This window comes from Hylobates moloch, unplaced genomic scaffold (assembly GCF_009828535.3).
Source record: "Hylobates moloch isolate HMO894 unplaced genomic scaffold, HMol_V3 SCAFFOLD_21, whole genome shotgun sequence".
NCBI classification, from domain to species: domain Eukaryota; kingdom Metazoa; phylum Chordata; class Mammalia; order Primates; family Hylobatidae; genus Hylobates; species Hylobates moloch.
In genome coordinates this window covers 11795109-11813596 of record NW_026652296.1, presented here as the reverse complement: position 1 = coordinate 11813596, position 18488 = coordinate 11795109, and the positions used below count along the sequence as shown (strand labels likewise).

The 18488-nt window shown below is 42.5% G+C and overlaps 1 protein-coding gene across 3 annotated transcripts in view; it reads left to right on the top strand.

The window, feature by feature from the left end:
• Window positions 1-18488, top strand: part of ARFGEF2 (ADP ribosylation factor guanine nucleotide exchange factor 2) — a 115559-nt gene that overhangs the window by 55292 nt on the left and 41779 nt on the right. For all 3 annotated transcript variants that reach the window (XM_032142285.2, XM_032142284.2, XM_058432751.1), the window contains exons 15-22: window positions 7673-7784; window positions 8325-8530; window positions 11221-11305; window positions 11411-11582; window positions 12205-12356; window positions 12476-12604; window positions 14272-14430; window positions 17657-17804. In XM_032142285.2, coding sequence (XP_031998176.1) covers window positions 7673-7784; window positions 8325-8530; window positions 11221-11305; window positions 11411-11582; window positions 12205-12356; window positions 12476-12604; window positions 14272-14430; window positions 17657-17804 — 1163 coding nt within the window. The remainder of the gene's footprint in view (window positions 1-7672; window positions 7785-8324; window positions 8531-11220; window positions 11306-11410; window positions 11583-12204; window positions 12357-12475; window positions 12605-14271; window positions 14431-17656; window positions 17805-18488) is intronic.

Genomic DNA, 18488 nt, shown 5'->3' with positions numbered 1-18488 from the left:
ATGTGCCATGTTGGTTTGCTGCACCCATTAACTCGTCATTTACGTTAGGTATTACTCCTAATGCTATCCCTCCCCCTGTGCCCCACCCCACAACAGGCCCCTTTGTGTGTGATATTCCCCGCCCTGTGTCCAAGTGTTCTCATTGTTCAGTACCCACCTATGAGTGAAAACATGTGGTGTTTGGTTTTCTGTCCTTGTGATAGTTTGTTCAGAATGATGGTTTCCAGCTTCATCCATGTCCCTGCGAAGGATATGAACTCATCCTTTCTTATGATGCATAGTATTCCATAGTGTATATGTGCCACATTTTCTTAATCCAGTCTATAATTGATGGACATTTGGTTGGTTCCAAGTTTTTGCTACTATGAATAGTGCCGCAATAAACATACGTGTGCATGTGTCTTTATAGTAGCATGATGTATAATCCTTTGGGTATATACCCAGTAATGGGATCGCTGTGTCAAATGCTATTTCTAGTTCTAGATCCTTAAGGAATCACCACACTGTCTTCCACAATGGTTAGACTAGTTTACATTCCCACCAACAGTGTAAAAGCGTTCCTATTTCTCCACATCCTCTCCAGCATCTGTTGTTTCCTGATTTTTTAATGATCGCCATTCTAACTGGTGTGAGATGGTATCTCATTGTGGTTTGGATTTGCATTTCTCTTACAACCAGTGATGATGAGCATTTTTTCATGTCCATTGGCTACGTAAATGTCTTCTTTTGAGAAGTGTCTGTTCATATCCTTTGCCCACTTTTTGATATGGTTGCTTGTTTTTTTCTTGTAAATTTGTTTAAGTTCTTTGTAGATTCTGGATATTAGCCCTTTGTCAGATGGGTAGATTGCAAAAATGTTCTCCCATTCTGTAGGTTGCCTGTTCACTCTGATGGTAGTTTCTTTTGCTGTGCAGAAGCTCTTTAGTTTAATTAGATCCCATTTGTCAATTCTGGCTTTTGCTGCCATTGCTTTTGGTGTTTTAGTCATGAAGTCCTTGCCCATGCCTATGTCCTGAATGATATTGCCTAGGTTTTCTTCTAGGGTTTTTATGGTTTTAGGTCTAACATTTAAGTCTTTAATCCATCTTGAATTAATTTTTGTCTAAGGTATAAGGAAGGGATCCAGTTTCAGCTTTCTAAATATGGCTAGCCAGTTTTCCCAGCACCATTTATTAAATAGGAAATCCTTTCCCCATTTCTTGTTTTTGTCAGGTTTGTCAAAGATCAGATGGTTGTAGATGTGTGGTGTTATTTCTGAGGCCTCTGTGCTGTTCCATTGGTCTGTCTCTCTGTTTTGGTACCAGTACCATGCTGTTTTGGTTACTGTAGCCTTGTAGTATAGTTTGAAGTCAGGTAGTGTGATGCCTCCAGATTTGTTCTTTTTGCTTAGGATTGTCTTGGCAATGCGGGCTCTTTTTCGGTTCCATGTGAACTTTAAAGTAGTTTTTTCCAACTCTGTGAAGAAAGTCATTGGTAGCTTGATGGGGATGGCATTGAATCTATAAATTACTTTGGGCAGTATGGCCATTTTCATGATATTGATTCTTCCTATCCATGAGCATGGAATGTTCTTCCATTTGTTTGTGTCCTCTTTTATTTTGTTGAACAGTGGTTTATAGTTCTCCTTGAAGAAGAGGTCCTTCACATCCCTTGTAAGTTGGATTCCTAGGTATTTTATTCTCTTTGTAGCAATTGTGAATGAGAGTTCACTCATGATTTGGCTCTTCATTTGTCTCTTATTGGTGTAAAGGAATGCTTGTGATTTTTGCACATTGATTTTATATCCCGCGACTTTGCTGAAGTTGCTTATCAGCTTAAGGAGATTTTGGGCTGAGACGATGGGGTTTTCTAAACATACAATCATGTCATCTGCAAACAGGGACAATTTGACTTCCTCTTTTCCTGATTGAATACCCTTTATTTCTTTCTCTTGCCTGATTGCCCTGGCCAGAACTTCCAACACTATGTTGAATGGGAGTGGTGAGAGACAGCATCCCTGTCTTGTGCCAGTTTTCAAAGGGAGTGCTTCCAGTTTTTGCCCATTCAGTATGACAATTGGCTGTGGGTTTGTCATAAATAGCTCTTATTATTTTGAGATACGCTCCGTCGGTACCTAGTTTATTGAGAGTTTTAGCATGAAGGGCTGTTGAATTTTGTTGAAGGCCTTTTCTGCATCTACTGAGATAATCATGTGGCTTTTGTCATTGATTCTGTTTATGTGATGGATTACGTTTATTGATTTGCGTATGTTGAACCAGTCTTGCATCCCAGGAATGAAGCCGACTTGATTGTAGTGGATAAGCTTTTTGATGTGCTGCTGGATTCGGTTTGCCAGTATTTTATTGAGGATTTTCGCATTGATGTTCAGGGATATTCGTCTAAAATTCTCTTTTTTTATTGTGTCTCTGCCAGGCTTTGGTATCAGGATGATGCTGGCATCATAAAATGAGTTAGGGAGGATTCCCTCTTTTTCTATTGATTGGAATAGTTTCAGAAGGAATGGTATCAGCTCCTCTTTGTACCTCTGATAGGATTCGGCTTTGAATCCATCTGGTCTTGGACTTTTTTTGGTTGGTAGGCTATTAATTATTGCCTCAATTTCAGAGCCTGTTATTGGTCTATTCAGGGATTCAACTTCTTCCTGGTTTAGTCTCAGGAGGGTGTATGTGTCCAGGAATTTATCTATTGCTTCTAGATTTTCTAGTTTATTTGCGTAGAGGTGTTTATAGTATTTTCTGATGGTAGTTTGTATTTTTGTAGGATCGGTGGTGATATCCCCTTTATAATTTTTTATTGTGTCTATTTGATTCTTCTCTCTTTATTTTCTTCTTTATTAGTCTTGCTAGCAGTCTATCAATTGTATTGATCTTTTTTAAAAAAACAGCTCCTGGATTCATTGATTTTTTTTGAAGGGTTTTTTGTGTCTCTATCTCCTTCAGTTCTGCTCTGATCTTAGTTATTTCTTGCCTTCTGTTAGCTTTTGAATTTGTTTGTTCTTGCTTCTCTAGTTCTTTTAATTGTGATGTTAGTGTGTCAATTTTAGATCTTTCTGCTTTCTCTTATGGGCATTTAGTGCTATAAATTTCCCTCTACACACTGCTTTAAATGTGTCCCAGAGACTCTGGTACGTTGTGTCTTTGTTCTTGTTGGTTTCAAAGAACGTCTTTATTTCTGTACCCAGTAGTCATTCAGGAGCAGGTTGTTCAGTTTCCATGTAGTTGTGTGGTTTTGAGTGAGTTTCTTAATCCTGAGTTCTAATTTGATTGCACTGTGGTCTGAGAGACAGTTTGTTGTGATTTCTGTTCTTTTGCATTTGCTGAGGAGTGCTTTACTTCCAACTATGTGGTCAGTTTTGGAATAAGTGCGATGTGGTGCTGAGAAGAATGTATATTCTGTTGATTTGGGGTGGAGAGTTCTGTAGATGTCTATTAGGTCCACTTGGTGCAGAGCTGAGTTCAAGTTGTGGATATCCTTGTTAACCTTCTGTCTTGTTGATCTGTCTAATATTGACAGTGGGGTATTAAAGTCTCCCATTATTATTGTGTGGGAGTCTAAGTCTCTTTGTAGGTCTCTAAGGACTTGCTTTATGAATCTAGCTGCTCCTGTATTGGGTGCATATATATTTAGGATAGTTATCTCTTCTTGTTGAATTGATCCCTTTACCATTATGTAATGGCCTTCTTTGTCTCTTTTGATCTTTGTTGGTTTAAAGTCTGTTTTATCAGAGACTAGGATTGCAACCCCTGCTTTTTTTTGCTTTCCATTTGCTTGGTAGATCTTCCTCCATCCCTATATTTTGAGCCTATGTGTGTCTCCGCACGTGAGATGGGTCTCCTGAATATAGCACACTGAGGTCTTGACTCTTTATCCAATTTGTCAGTCTGTGTCTTTTAATTGGGGCATTTAGCCCCATTACATTTAAGGTTAATATTGTTATGTGTGAATTTGATCCTGTCATTATGATGTTAGCTGGTTATTTTGCCTGTTAGTTGATGCAGTTTTTTCCTAGCATCGATGGTCTTTACAATTTGGCATGGTTTTGCAGTGGCTTGTACCAGTTGTTCCTTTCTATGTTTAGTGCTTCCTTCAGGAGCTCTTGTAAGGCAGGCCTGGTGGTGACAAAATCTCCCAGCATTTGCTTGTCTGTAAAGGATCTTATTTCTCCTTCCCTTATGAAGCTTAGTTTGGCTGGATATGAAATTCTGGGTTGAAAGTTCTTTTCTTTAAGAATGTTGAATATTGGCCCTCACTCTCTTCTGCTTGTAGAGTTTCTGCTGAGAGATCCGCTGTTAGTCTGATGGGCTTCCCATAGTGGGTAACCTGACCTTTCTCTCTGGCTGCCCTTAACATTTTTTCCTTCATTTCAACCTTGGTGAATCTGACAATTATATGTCTTGGGGTTGCTCTTCTCTAGGAGTATCTTTGTGGTGTTCTCTGTATTTCCTGAATTTGAAAGTTGGCCTGCCTTGCTAGGTTGGGGAAGTTCTCCTGGATAATATCCTGCAGAGTGTTTTCGAACTTGGTTCCATTCTCCCTGTCACTTTCAGGTACACCAGTCAAACGTAGATCTGGTCTTTTCACATAGTCCCATATTTCTTGGAGACTTTGTTCGTTTCTTTTTATTCTTTTTTCTCTAAACTTCTCTTCTCACTTTATTTCATTAATTTGATCTTCAGTCACTGATACCCTTTCTTCCACTTGATCGAATCTGCTATTGAAGCTTGTGCATGCATCATATAGTTCTCATGCCATAGTTTTCAGCTCCACCAGGTCATTTAAGGTCTTCTCTACACTGTTTATTCTAGTTAGCCATTCGTCTAATCTTAGGTTCTTAGCTTCCTTGCAATGGGTTTGAACATCCTCCTTTAGCTTGGAGAAGTTTGTTATTACCGACTTTCTGAAGCCTACTTCAGTCAGCTCGTCCAAGTCATTTCCATCCAGCTTTGTTCTGTTGCTGGGGAGGAGCTGCAATCCTTTGGAGGAAAAGAGGCGCTCTGATTTTTAGAATTTTCAGCTTTTCTGCTCTGGTTTCTCCCCATTTTTGTGGTTTTATCTGTCTTTGGTCTTTGATGCTGGTGACCTACAGATGGGGTTTTGGTGTGGATGTCATTTTATTTGTTGATGTTGACGCTATTCCTTTCTGTATGTTAGTTTTCCTTCTAACAGTCAGGTCCCTCAGCTGCAGGTCTGTGGGAGTTTGCTGGAGGTCCACTCTAGACCCTGTTTGCCTGGGTATCACCAGCAGAGGCTGCAGAACAGCAAATATTGCAGAACAGCAAATATTGCTGCCCGATCCTTCCTCTGGAAGCTTCGTCCCAGAGGGGCACCCGCCTGTATGAGGTGTCAGTCAGCCCTTTCTGGGAGGTGTCTCCCAGTTAGGCTACATGGGGGTCAGGGTCCCACTTGAAGAGGCAGGCTGTTCTCAGAGCTCAAGCACCGTGCTGGGAGAACCACTGCTCTCTTCAGAGCTGTCAGACAGGGACGTTTAAGTCTGCAGAAGTTTCTGCTGCCTTTTGTTCAGCTATGCCCTGCCCCCAGAGGTAGGGTCTATAGAGGCAGCAGCCCTTGCAGAGCTGTGGTGGGCTCCGCCCAGTTTGAGCTTCTCCGGCGCTTTGTTTACCTACTCAAGCCTCAGCAATGGCAGACACCCCTCACCCTGCCAGGCTGCTGCCTCACAGGTCGATCTCAGACTGCTGAGCCAGCAGTGAGCAAGGCTCCGTGGGCGTGGGACCTGCCGAGCCAGGCACAGGATATAATCTCCTGGTGTGCCATTTGCTAAGACCACTGGAGAAGTGCAGTATTTGGGCGGGAGAGTCCCGATTTTCCAGGTGCAGTCTGTCATGGCTTCCCTTGGCTAGGAATGGGAAATCCTCCGACCCCTTACGCCTCCCGGGTAAAGCGATGCCCCGCCCTGCTTCAGCTCACCCTACGTGGGCTGCGCCCACTGTCCAACCAGTCCCAATGAGATGAACCAGGTACCTCAGGTGGAAATGCAGAAATCACCGTCTTCTGCGTCGATCACGCTGGGAGCTGCAGACTGGAGCTGTTCCTGTTTGGCCATCTTGGGATGGAATCTTACTTGTTTTATTTATGTATATATTTTTCTGGACCATTTTGAAAGTAATTGGTAGCCATCATGAGACCTTAACCGAATCTCTTTGAAAAATAAAGGACATTCTCCCATATAACCACAGCACCATCATCACAATCATTGGCAAATCTTGATGTGTTTCTTTCCAGTCTTTTACACACATCAACACATACACAATCATATATTCCAACTTGTAAATGATTAGTTAACTTAGTAAGTTCAACTTAAGAGTTGAAGTTACAGTACTCACTTATTAACTGACATGTTTGATCTTCTCATTTCTGCTGTCGCCACCCCACCTGCCTCCAGTGTATTCTGCCCACAGCAGCTAAAGTAATCTTTTTAAAACATAAATCAAGTCTTATCACTCTCCTGCCTAAATCATTCCAGGTTTCCTGTTCTGCACCATGGCCTGACCCAGCCTCTGGCCTCCCTTGCTGATCTCATCTCCTGCCAATTCCTCTGAGTCACACAATGTATTTTCAGTCCCTTGAACACCTCCAGCTCTTTTCACCATGGTGCCTTCTGCTTGAAATTCTCTTGTCTCTTTTTCATCCCTCAGACTTGGTGAAACATCTCTTCCTCAAAGAGGCCTTTAGCAACTGCACTATCTAAACAGGTCCCAAGTTAATTTCTGCTCTTGCCCCTATTTGTATCTTTTGTGACGCTTGCCAGTTTGTGCTTACCCATGAATATCACCCTCCAGCTCAGGCCTGGTAAATAATAAGTTGAGTCTATACATTGGTTAGCTTTGCCTTCCTTTAACAGGAAATAAAAAATGGGCTGGGCTTGGTGGCTCATGCCTGTTATCCCAGCACTTTGGGAGGCTAAGGTGGGAGGATCACTTGGAGTTCCAGACCAGCCTGGTCAATACAGTGAGACCCTGTCTCTTAAAAAAAAAAAAATAAAGTACAGAAAGAAAAAAATAAATACAAAATAACATGCTTAACTATGTATTTCTCTCTCAAGGAAATCCAAAAGCGGACAGTCTAAGGCTGCTATGGTGGCCCTTAAGGACATCAGAGATCCAGGCTCCTTTTATCTGTCTGCTTCACCATACTTAGCCAGAGAGGGTAGCCTCATGGTATAAGATGACTGCTGGAGTACCAGCCATCCCACAAGCATTCTGGAGAAGAGGAGGGAAAGAACAAAAAGAGAAAAAAGCAGACTTCCTACCTGAGTCAGCTTTGTTTAAGGGTCCTTCCTAGAAGTACCCACACCACTTCTGCTCATATCTCACTGGCTAGAAGTTTATCACATGGCCATCCTTTATTTAAGAGAGGCGGGGAAATGTTCTTTTTATTCCACATGGCAGTGTGTCCAGCTAAACACGTAGGGTTCTGTTAGTGTTGGAGAAGGGGAGAGTGGATATGAGGTGACAATCAGCAGACTCTGACCAGGTATAGCTGGGTCAGAAATTGAAGGCAGAATTTAGTAAAGCTGCCAGGATAGACATGACCTTGCTAGCTTATACGTGATGGCATGTTCATAGTATTCTATTATAATTTATCTCAAAAGCAGCTTTTGCTATCCTTCAGATTTTGAAATAAGCAACTTGTATCCCATCTCTGCTTGAAACAGGTTCAACAAGAAACCCAAGAGGGGGATCCAGTTTCTTCAGGAGCAGGGCATGCTGGGGACGTCAGTTGAAGACATAGCCCAATTCCTGCACCAGGAGGAGCGCCTGGATTCCGTAAGGCTGGGGGGTGTAGCACTTGCATGTGAGTTCTGTCAGGTGATTGTGAGCCCTCACCAGTTTTAACCTCGAGATTGGCTGGCCCTGAGTACATTGTCTGTTGTCCACCCACTGGTTACAGCAGTCCTGCATATCCTGTTGGCTAGTGTTGCAGAAAGCTCTTTGATGGGAATAAACTAGCCTCACAGCAGGTGGCTGCATATTTGCTGGAAGAGAGTCAGAGCTGGAAGTGTTCCTTGACTGCTAGAAACGGTTCTTCTGGCTGTCTGTCTGCAACTAACCTCTTTAGTGTGCCCCGTCATTCTCTCCATTTTAAGTCTCTTGTGCCCCCTCCTCTTCCTTCATTCATGCGGGACAGGCTGCTTCTGGAATGGGTGGGTGGATGGGCAGGTCAGGGAGTTCCCTAGCTTTTTTAGCAGTCCAGCCTATTCTGGGCAGTTAGGGCCAGGCTGTTCTGACTCCACACTTTGGCTGCTGGCTTTTGCTGAGGGTTCGTATTTGACAATTTCTGGATATAAGTGAGTGTGTATGTTTCAGACCCAAGTAGGCGATTTTCTGGGAGATAGCGCAAGGTTCAACAAGGAGGTGATGTATGCCTACGTGGACCAACTTGACTTCTGTGAAAAAGAATTTGTCTCAGCCCTGCGGACATTCCTAGAAGGTTTCCGCCTACCTGGGGAAGCCCAGAAGATTGACCGATTAATGGAGAAGTTTGCCGCAAGATACATAGAATGCAACCAAGGGTGAGCGCCGATTTTGAGTCCCTTTCAGATCATCTGTTTGCCTGCCTCAGAACGCTAATTCTAATTTGGTTGGGGTTTAATCTTTGTATATCTGTGCCAAGCAACTGAAGCTTTTGTTTACTGTGTGCCAGGCACTGCTAAGGGATTATTTCACATAAGACCTCACAGCAACCTATTTATGTCCCTATTCTACAGACAAAAAGATTGAGGACCAGAGAGGTTAACTTGCCCAAGATCACAGAGCTAAAGCCCATGCTGTTAGCAACTATAAAAGAGTAGTTTCATAAGTTGAGAGGAGACAATTGGGCACCTCTTCCTTAATAAAAAACAGTTCCCCTGATTTAATATATGGGGTAGATCTCAAGGATTTTGGTTTTTCTTCAATTACATACTGATGAGCAGGTTACAGAAATAGCTACATAACTAATAAAAACCACCAAAGTACTTGATTTTATCTGGGGACCTTTTTTGATGGGCGGTTCGTGATTTTGTAAGAAGTGGAAATAGGAAGGGGAACAAACCATTATTAAATACCTCCTGTGTGTGGGCCATGCCATGGGTTTTACATGCATTTAATTTAATTAATGGCAAGCCCAGGAATAGTATCCCTGTTTTACAGATGAGGAAATTGAGAATCTGAGAGATTGAGCAACCTGTCCAAAATTAATCAGCTAGTAAGGAGCAGAGCCAGAGTTGAACATGGATTTCTCTAACTCAGAAGCTCATGTTCGGGCCGGACGCAGTGGCTCTTGCCTGTAATCCCAGCACTTTGGGAGGCCAGGACAGGCAGATCACTTGGGGTCAGGAGTTCGAGACTAGCCTGGCCAATATGGTGAAACCCCATCTCTTCCAAAAATACAAAAAAAATTAGCTGGGTAATCCCAGCTACTCAGAGGCTGAGGCAGGAGAATTGCTTGAACCTGGGAGGCACAGGCTACAGTGAGCCGAGACCACACCACTGCACACCAGCCTGGATGACAGAGGCAGACGCTGTCTCAAAAAAAAGAAAACTCGTGTTCTCTCCACTGAACATTAAATTAGAAATATGTCTGAATATGCTGTGACCATGATGTGGAAATTGTTCAGTAGAAACTTTTTTTTGAGACAGGGTCTTGCTGTCTTGCCCAGGTTGCAAGATCACAGATCACTGCAGCCTGGATCTCCTGGGCTCATTCAGTCCTCCCACCTCAGCCTCCTGAACTGCTGGAACTACAGGTGCATGCCACTGTGCCTGGCTAATTTTTTGTATAATATTTCTGCAGAGATAGAGTTTCACCGTGTTGCCCAGTCCTAGCCTCAAGGGATCCCCCTGCCTCAGCCTCCCAAAGTGGGGGATTTACAAATGTGAGCTACCACACCTGATTGAAACATTTTAATAACTGTTTTGCCTCTCAAATCAACTTTGTTTTCATATTAATTGCTCCTAGTCCTCCAAGTATATGGCAGGCTGTCCCCAGGAGGTGGCAGGATTGGCAAAGGCAACATATGATCATTTTAACCAAGTGGACATTAGAACTCTCTGTGAAGGCATAATTAGATGCTGTTTACTTTAAACGTATCTCCTATGTGGACCTGGAAGCCTTGGTCTGTTTGCTCAGTCAGTAAATATGTGACCCAGTTTCATCTCATATTAAAAGACCTTTGTTGTGTTCTTCAAAATTTCTACTGTTCCTGTTATGGACAGTTTGGACAGAACAGTTTCTAGCTTCAGCCTCATATCGTATGAGACTGTGCATCCACATGTTGTCCTTCTCTTCTTGCCTGAGGCAAAAAAGTCAGACTTCACCAACATATTGTTTAGAACAACATAAACATTTTCCATGGTATTTCTACTGTTAAATGTTATAATGGATAATATAGACTATAAATAACAGCTAAACAGCAATTTTAGTCATCTTTATATCTCATGTCTAGCACAGTACATGGCATAAAATAGATGTTCTCAGGAACAGGACAAAGTGGGGAAGGCACTCAAGGCACTTAGTGTGTGAAATGTAGTGAGATGCCCTCTCTCAGGGTCAGCACCAAATGTAAGGCCTCCTGATGTGCTCACGTGCTTCACCCTAGTCTCGGCCCCAGATGCTTCTTAGAGTCTTTTTAAAAAAATTATTTGAAGTTGCTTTATTCAAAGAAGGCTCAATTTTTATTATTTATTTATTTATTTATTTATTTATTTATTTATTTATTTATTTTTGAGACAGTCTCGCTCTGTCACCCAGGCTGGAGTGCAGTGGTGCAATCTCAGCTCACTGCAACCTCCACCTCCTGGGTTCAGGCGATTCTCCTGCCTCAGTCTCCCGAATAGCTGGGATTATGGGCACCCGTTGCCATGCCCAGCTAATTTTTGTATTTTTAGTAGAGACTGGGTTTCACCATGTTGACCAGGCTGGTCTTGAACTCCTGACTTCAGGTGATCCACCCACCTCGGCCTCCCAAAGTGCTGGGATTACAGGCCTGAGCCACCACGCCCTGCCAAAGAAGCTAAAATTTGATACAGATTGTTAATGAGCTTTTTCTACACTCTGGGTTGCTAAGTCTTGTTCAGTGATGATGAAAGCCTAAAAACTCTTGCCTCATTTGGAATCAAGGGGAGTAGTCGGCTGCTTTTCTCGTGAAGTTTGTCTTTGTTAGCATTGTACCTTCCAAACCTCATCACCATGAATATTGATGTCTCGCATTTTTTTCTCCAGGCAAACTCTGTTTGCTAGTGCTGACACTGCTTATGTCCTAGCATATTCAATTATTATGCTAACTACAGACTTGCACAGTCCTCAGGTAAAGTACTTTAATGATTTACATGTTGTAGTAGCTAAATAAGTGGCTTTACTTGGGCAATTGGATGTTTTTTAAATGGTTTTTAATTTTTTTTTTTAATTACAGGTAAAAAATAAAATGACAAAAGAACAGTATATTAAAATGAATCGGGGTATCAATGATAGTAAAGATCTGCCAGAAGAGTATCTCTCAAGCATCTATGAAGAGATAGAAGGCAAGAAAATTGCAATGAAAGAAACAAAAGAGCTCACGATTGCAACCAAATCTACTAAGCAGAGTAAGGTCTAATGGCAAATTATTTCTTTTAGTTCTAATTTTTTAGTGTATCAGAATGCATGATTAAATACTCTGGTGATAAATTTAATGTGCATAGCTAGATATCTGAATAGGAAATGTGATTGAATTAATTATTGTGATTATGTTGGGACTTTTATAATGTCACTGTCTTGCTAGATTTCCGATGAGGAGCAAGAAGGAATTTCAAATCAGTAATCTGAGAACTAAATTACTCCCAAAAAGTGTTCTTTAAAACTTTGCTTTAATTCAGATTGTGCCCACCTTGATTAGAATTCTGTTAGTTATGGCCCCTGGGGAGCTGTCAGTTTCACTGTTTGAGAAGCAGCAAAGGATAGTGGTTTAGAGTGTGGCTCTAGAGCCACACTGCCTTAGATCAAGTCCCAGCTCCTCTACTTAGTAATTGTATGACCCTGGGCCAGTGACTTACCCCCTCTGCCTCATTTTTCCCATCTGTAAAATGGTAGTAATAATATTTGTAACGGACTCACGAGATGGTTGGGAGGATTTAGGAGTTAATCATTGTGCATCTTTTGAAACAGTGCATGGCATGTAGCCAGCCCTCAGTGACTGCTAGCCACACCTATCATGCTCTTACTTTACAGATGTAGCTAGTGAAAAGCAGCGGCGGCTGCTGTACAACTTAGAGATGGAGCAAATGGCTAAAACAGCCAAAGCTCTGATGGAGGCTGTGAGCCATGCCAAAGCCCCGTTTACGAGTGCCACTCACCTGGACCACGTCCGGCCAATGTTCAAAGTGAGTATCCTGAGAACTTAGCAAGCATGTGGCTAAGCCTGATTCTGAAGCTGGCCAGCGAGAAGTACTCTTTCCACGCTAAAACTCTGGATATAACTGAAATCTTCCTTCCTTGATAGCTGGTGTGGACGCCACTATTGGCAGCCTACAGCATCGGACTCCAGAACTGTGACGACACTGAAGTGGCCTCCTTGTGTTTGGAAGGCATCCGATGTGCAATCCGAATTGCCTGCATCTTTGGAATGCAGGTAGGTGTAAGTCAGCAACGCTCCAGAGATACTGGTGGGTTGTGTTCTTTTAGATTTGGCAAAACTTAGAAATTATCAGAAGTTTTCAGTTAATCAAGAGTCTTAGCAAACTACTTACTTATTATGCCTACTGACAAGAAATCCATAGCTTTGTGATGACAGCTCATTAGGGGCAAAAATGGATATACGGATTAAAACTGTCTTTTTTTTTTTTTTGAGATGGAATCTCGCTCTGTCACCCAGGCTGGGGTGCAGTGGCGCAATCTTGGCTCACTGCAAGCTCCGCCTCCTGGGTTCACGCCATTCTCCTGCCTCAGCCTCTCCCAGTAGCTGGGACTACAGGCGCCCGCCACCACGCCCGGCTAATTTTTTGTATTTTTAGTAGAGACGGGGTTTCACCGTGCTCTCGATCTCTTGACCTCGTGATCCGCCCGCCTCGGCCTCCCAAAGTGCTGGGATTACAAGCGTGAGCCACCGCGCCCGGCCAAAACTGTCTTTAAGAATGGGTAGGCTGGGCACAGTGGCTCACGTGAGGCCTGTAATCCCAGCACTTTGGGAGGCCGAGGCAGGCAGATCACCTGAAGTCAGGAGTTCGAGACCAGCCTGACCAACATGGAGAAACCTCATCTCCACTAAAAATATAAAATTAGCCGGGTGTGGTGGTACATGCCTGTAATCCCAGCTACTCGGGAGGCTGAGGCAGGAGACTGGCTTGAACACAGGAGGTGGAGGTTGTGGTGAGCTGAGATTGCGCCATTGCACTCCAGCCTGGACGACAAGAATGAAACTCCACCTCAAAGAAAAAAAAATAATAATAATAATAATAATAGGTAGGGTCCAAGCTACTTGACTGGATTTGACAAAGCAGACTTCCTGTTCATCTGCCTAACCTGCCTGCTTTGGTGCTTAAAAATACTATTTTCTTTTTAACATCAGTTTTTATTATAATTTCCCATATTTCCAACTCTTCCCTGGAGAAACAAGTAGTTCAGTGCAATATGAATATGTCTGTAAACCTTTGAAACTTGAAAAGTTCAAGCAAATAAATGAAATGTAATTCTGAAACTGTTACGAAATTAGGAGGTTGGCAATCCCATGCATCACTTTGTAAGTCAGAAGTTGCACCCCCGTTTATTTTTAAAAACTCAATCTTCTGTTCCCATTCATTTTACAGTTAGACATTTTCTTTTATACCAAGACCACAAGCTTTGAAGTTAGACCATCTAGGTTTCAAAACCCCACTCTGCCACCTCTCCAGCCATGTGACATTGGCTCAGCTAACGTCTCTCCAAGACACCAATTCATTTCCTCATTTGTAAACTTGAGAAAACAGACCTGCCTGGCAGAATTGTTGCAGATGTCGATTTATGTGACAGTCTTAGTATTCAACAGACATAGTGGAACATGGGACAGGTGAGTTTGACTAAAGTCAATTAGAAAGGAGAGAGCTGCTTCTCAAACATGTGGCAGTGCATAGATAGCCTTTGCAAGATGTTCCAAAACCAAGAGGGCATTAGCACGGAATAACTGTTGTGCTAATGTGCAGAAAGTTAGTCAATGTGCATACAAAAGGTATCAAGAGAAGCCCAGTGTGCCAGCCCTGCAGATTTGAGAATGGCCACACTAAGGTTGGAGTCACAGTGTTCTCTCTTGGGCTTCTGTTACAGCTGGAACGAGATGCCTATGTTCAGGCTCTTGCTCGCTTCTCCCTGCTCACAGCCAGCTCCAGCATCACAGAAATGAAGCAGAAAAACATCGACACCATTAAGACACTTATCACCGTGGCTCATACTGATGGCAACTACCTTGGGAACTCCTGGCATGAGGTACGTGTCTCTTTGAATTGCCTTTTCTCAGTTAGGATGACTCCTGGCTTCCTTTTATTCATTATTGATCTCATTTGGTCAGTTCCGTTTTTCTTGAAGTCAAGCCTCACTGTACCTCATGTATCTGGAAGTCACCCTCTCTGGGGCTGTGAAAGGTGGGGGCGAGTTCAGGTGCACCAGCTCACAGTGAGCACCCTTGCACCCAGCAGCCAGTGTCCCCCATGAAGTGTACTTCTGTTGTTGCAACTTTCTTTCCATATTAGTGCCATTTTTTTTTTTTAGTCCTCTTGGGAGTTCCTATGATCAATGTGTAATTTTAAGACAAAGCCAGGAGCCTGATTAGAAATGGTTGATAGTCACAATGAGCTGTGAGGGAGAGTGCCAGTGAATTCACATGTTTTTAAAACAGTATTCTAAGATTCTCACCCAAGGATATAGTTACTTATGTGTACAACAATGGATTTAAAGGGTATTTGTTGCAGTTTTAGTTGTTCTAGGGAAAAGGTTGGGTTAAAAAGAGCTAGATGTCCCAACAATATAAGAGATTGCTACTTTTTAAAAAAAGTATAGTACAGCATTTTTTAGAATGTTATGTGGCCATTTAAAATAATGTTGTGGAAAAAACAGATAGTATGTGCTCTCTGATGGAAGTACACAATGCTACCTAAGAAATGTTCTAGCCCCAACTCAAATCTGAATCGATTCAAGCCTATATTGCCAGTTTACAGGAAATACAGTGGACAGAGAAGCATGTGAGATATGAGGGTGCAGCTTGGAAATTCTAGGTGTGACAGACCTGCAGAGCAGATGACCAGGTTTTTCAGCAAAAAAATTGCAAGAAAAATAAGGGAGGAGGGTTACCTGTGAATTAAGAGATTTCAGAAAAGAAGATAAAAGATGATTTTAAAGACTATTGTGGGAAAATGGTCACAGTAAAATTACAAGTTGTTATAAGACATTGTGAGGCATTGTCTCTTGTGGCAAAATACACAGAGAATGGAGTTTGAAAGGAGACCAAAGCATTAACATTCTCTCTGAGAAATAGAATTATGGAAACTGTTTTGTTCTTTTTTTTCTTAATTTCTAATTTTTTCTACCATCTACATGTATTACTTTTTTGTTTAGAGAGAAAACTGTGAAAGAATAGAGATGAGGCTGTGGAGAATGTAAAGGACAGTTTGACATAGAAAGAAAATTGCTGTCATCCTTCTTCCCCATGTGGACCACATGGCTCAGATTCAGAGTAAAGGCTCTAGAGCCTGGCAACTGGGGTCCGATTGGGGGCTCCACCTCTTCCTGCCTGGATGGCACAGACAGGTTACTTAGTCACCGAGTCCCACCTTCTTCATCTCTACAGTCTTCACAGGGTGGTTATGAGAATGAAGAGGGCTTGGGGCTGTATTTGGCAAGTAGTAAGAACTCAATAGTGTTACCTGCTGTCATCTCCATGGTGTATGGCTTTGCTCCTCTTCACCAGCCTTTCCTCTCTCTGTCACAACTCTGAGTAGTCCATGTTAGAAATAACTGAGTTATGGCTGGGTACAGTGGCTCACACCTGTAATCCCAGCACTTTTGGAGATTGAGGCAGGAGGATTGCTTGAGGCCAGGAGTTCCAGACCAGCCTGGGCAACATAGCAAGACCCCATATCTTAAAAAAAAAAATTTTTTTTTTTTAATTAGCTAGGCATGGTGGTACATGCCTGTAGTCCCAGCTACTCAGGAGGCCGAGGCAGCAGGATTGCTTGAGCCCAGGAGTTCAAGGCTGTAGTGAGCCTTGATTGCACCACTGCGCTTCAGCCTGGGCAACAGAGCAAGACCTTGTCTCTAAAATTAAAAAAAATATATTTTGAATTGTTTTTAAATCATTTCCTGCCTTCTAAGGAGCCATAATACCTAGAGAATCAATGAATAGTGGCTTTTTCTTCTAAAACATATTTTTAGCCTGGGAGGTATTATCAATATGAGATTCCTGCTGCCTGCCAAGTATATGGCAGAATCTAGAAATGTTAAAAATTAATTAGCTACTTCTGTGGTGGTCAGAAGCCCTGAGAAATCAGCTTGGAACTAATAAGCCCTTGACCTTTCAGTATTGGTGACATACTTGAGATTCCAGCTGTCCCCAGCTTCTGCAAAAGGGAAGGCATTACTAGCTTACTACTAATAATTTAATAGTGTGTGAAGAAATCAGGGGATGATTCTCTTTGGTGGAATTAAGTCTATTTCTCAGTCAAGAAGAAAGCAATTTATAAGTAAAGATACTCGGCAGTGCTCAGTGGTATAGTGGAGTCCTGGACTCTGGGACTGAATTGTAAGGTCAGCATAAAAAGCAACACTGAAGTTCAGTCAGAAGTTCCCATGAAAATTCCTTAGGGTTTCCCTGGAGGTCTATGTGCCATTCCTTGGTAAAGTTTCATGTAGCCAGTGTTTCCTCTGACAGAAGTTGGGACCAGTTTCTGTTTCTACAGCTGAGCTTCAGGTAGGAGAGGGCCCGTGTGCAGATCAGATCTGCATATCAGCACCAGAGGCACCCCTCAGGACCAGGAGATCCAGCCTCATCTCCCACTGCATGCCTGCTGTAGAGCATATTCTCATTCCTTCAGTTAAACCAATTAACGATTGCCAACAATTTTAAGTGCCAGGGACTTAAGTGTTCAGCAGTGAACAAGACAGAATTAATGCCCTCTTGGCACCTAAGGCAGGAAACAAACAAATAAATATATGGTATAATGCCAAAAAGTGGTAAGCACTAAGAAAAAAAAAGTATGAGCAGGGCATGGTAATGGGAAGGTACGATCTCACAAGAAAGATCTGTCTGAGAGGGACACACATGTCTGAGCTGGGAATTGAAGGAGTGAGCCATGGGGAGACAACATTCCAGGCATAAGGAACAGTGAGTGCAAAGGCCCTGGGATGGGACAAGAGATGACAAGTTAAAGGAGCAACACTGAGGCCAGTGAGGCTGGTGTCTTGTCGTCTCATGAGGAGAGTGGAAAAAGGAGGTGGGGGTGACTAAATGATGTGCCTATTAAATGACATGGTGGGAGGAATCCCCCGCCCCAGTCAAATGCTTTTTCTCTCTTTATTGAGAGCTTACTAAATTTGCATAAACATCTATATGGCATAACTCCATTGAACCAACTTTTTTTTAATGACTAACTTAAGATTACAGTGCCCTTTTTCTAGCTGTAAGGTAGGAACTCATTTCTTCATGCCTTCTTTCTCTTAGATCTTGAAATGCATCAGCCAGCTGGAGCTCGCTCAGCTGATAGGAACCGGTGTGAAGACGCGCTACCTGTCTGGATCTGGGCGTGAAAGAGAAGGGAGCCTGAAGGGCCACACATTGGCAGGAGAAGAGTTCATGGGCCTTGGCCTCGGTAAGACACCAGGCCCCACAGCTGACAGTCACGGATTTGCAAGCTAACGGGGATGAAACCCTTCTTGTCTCATCAGGACTGTCCTGTAAACCGTCTCTTCCTTTTGTGCCATCTGACAGTGTTCATGAATGCAAGTGGATGTGCTGCTTCGCGCTCTTAATTGTGATTAAACTGTTGAGTGAAATGTCTATTTTACCAAAGTCAGTAGGGTGCATTACTTTTCTTTCTATACCTATAACTATATTGGGGAGAAAAACCATTTGCTCTAAAATGTCCAGATCTCTAGTCCCTGACATTAGAGGGGTGTGTATTTGTGTCTCTAGATTTTAAAGGGTAGATTCAACATTTCTTCCATCTTTATTGGGGGGCTTTTATTAAACAGTATTCTTATGCAAGTAGAATTATTTTTCTGGCTATACATTGCATTGAGAAACTCTTCTGATTGATGTAACATAGTAATAATAGTAAATAGGGCAAACAGATGTTCCAAGTCACATTCTGAGCACTCAGTTTATATATTTTAACTCATTTAATGCTCATAACAATCCAATGAGAACAAGGACTGTTATATTCCCCATTTTGTAATTGAGAAAACTGAGGCACGGAGTGAAAAGATATGAGCAACATCATACTGTAAAGGAGTGGCAGAGGTAGGATTCAAGCCCCAAGCCATCCAACTACAGA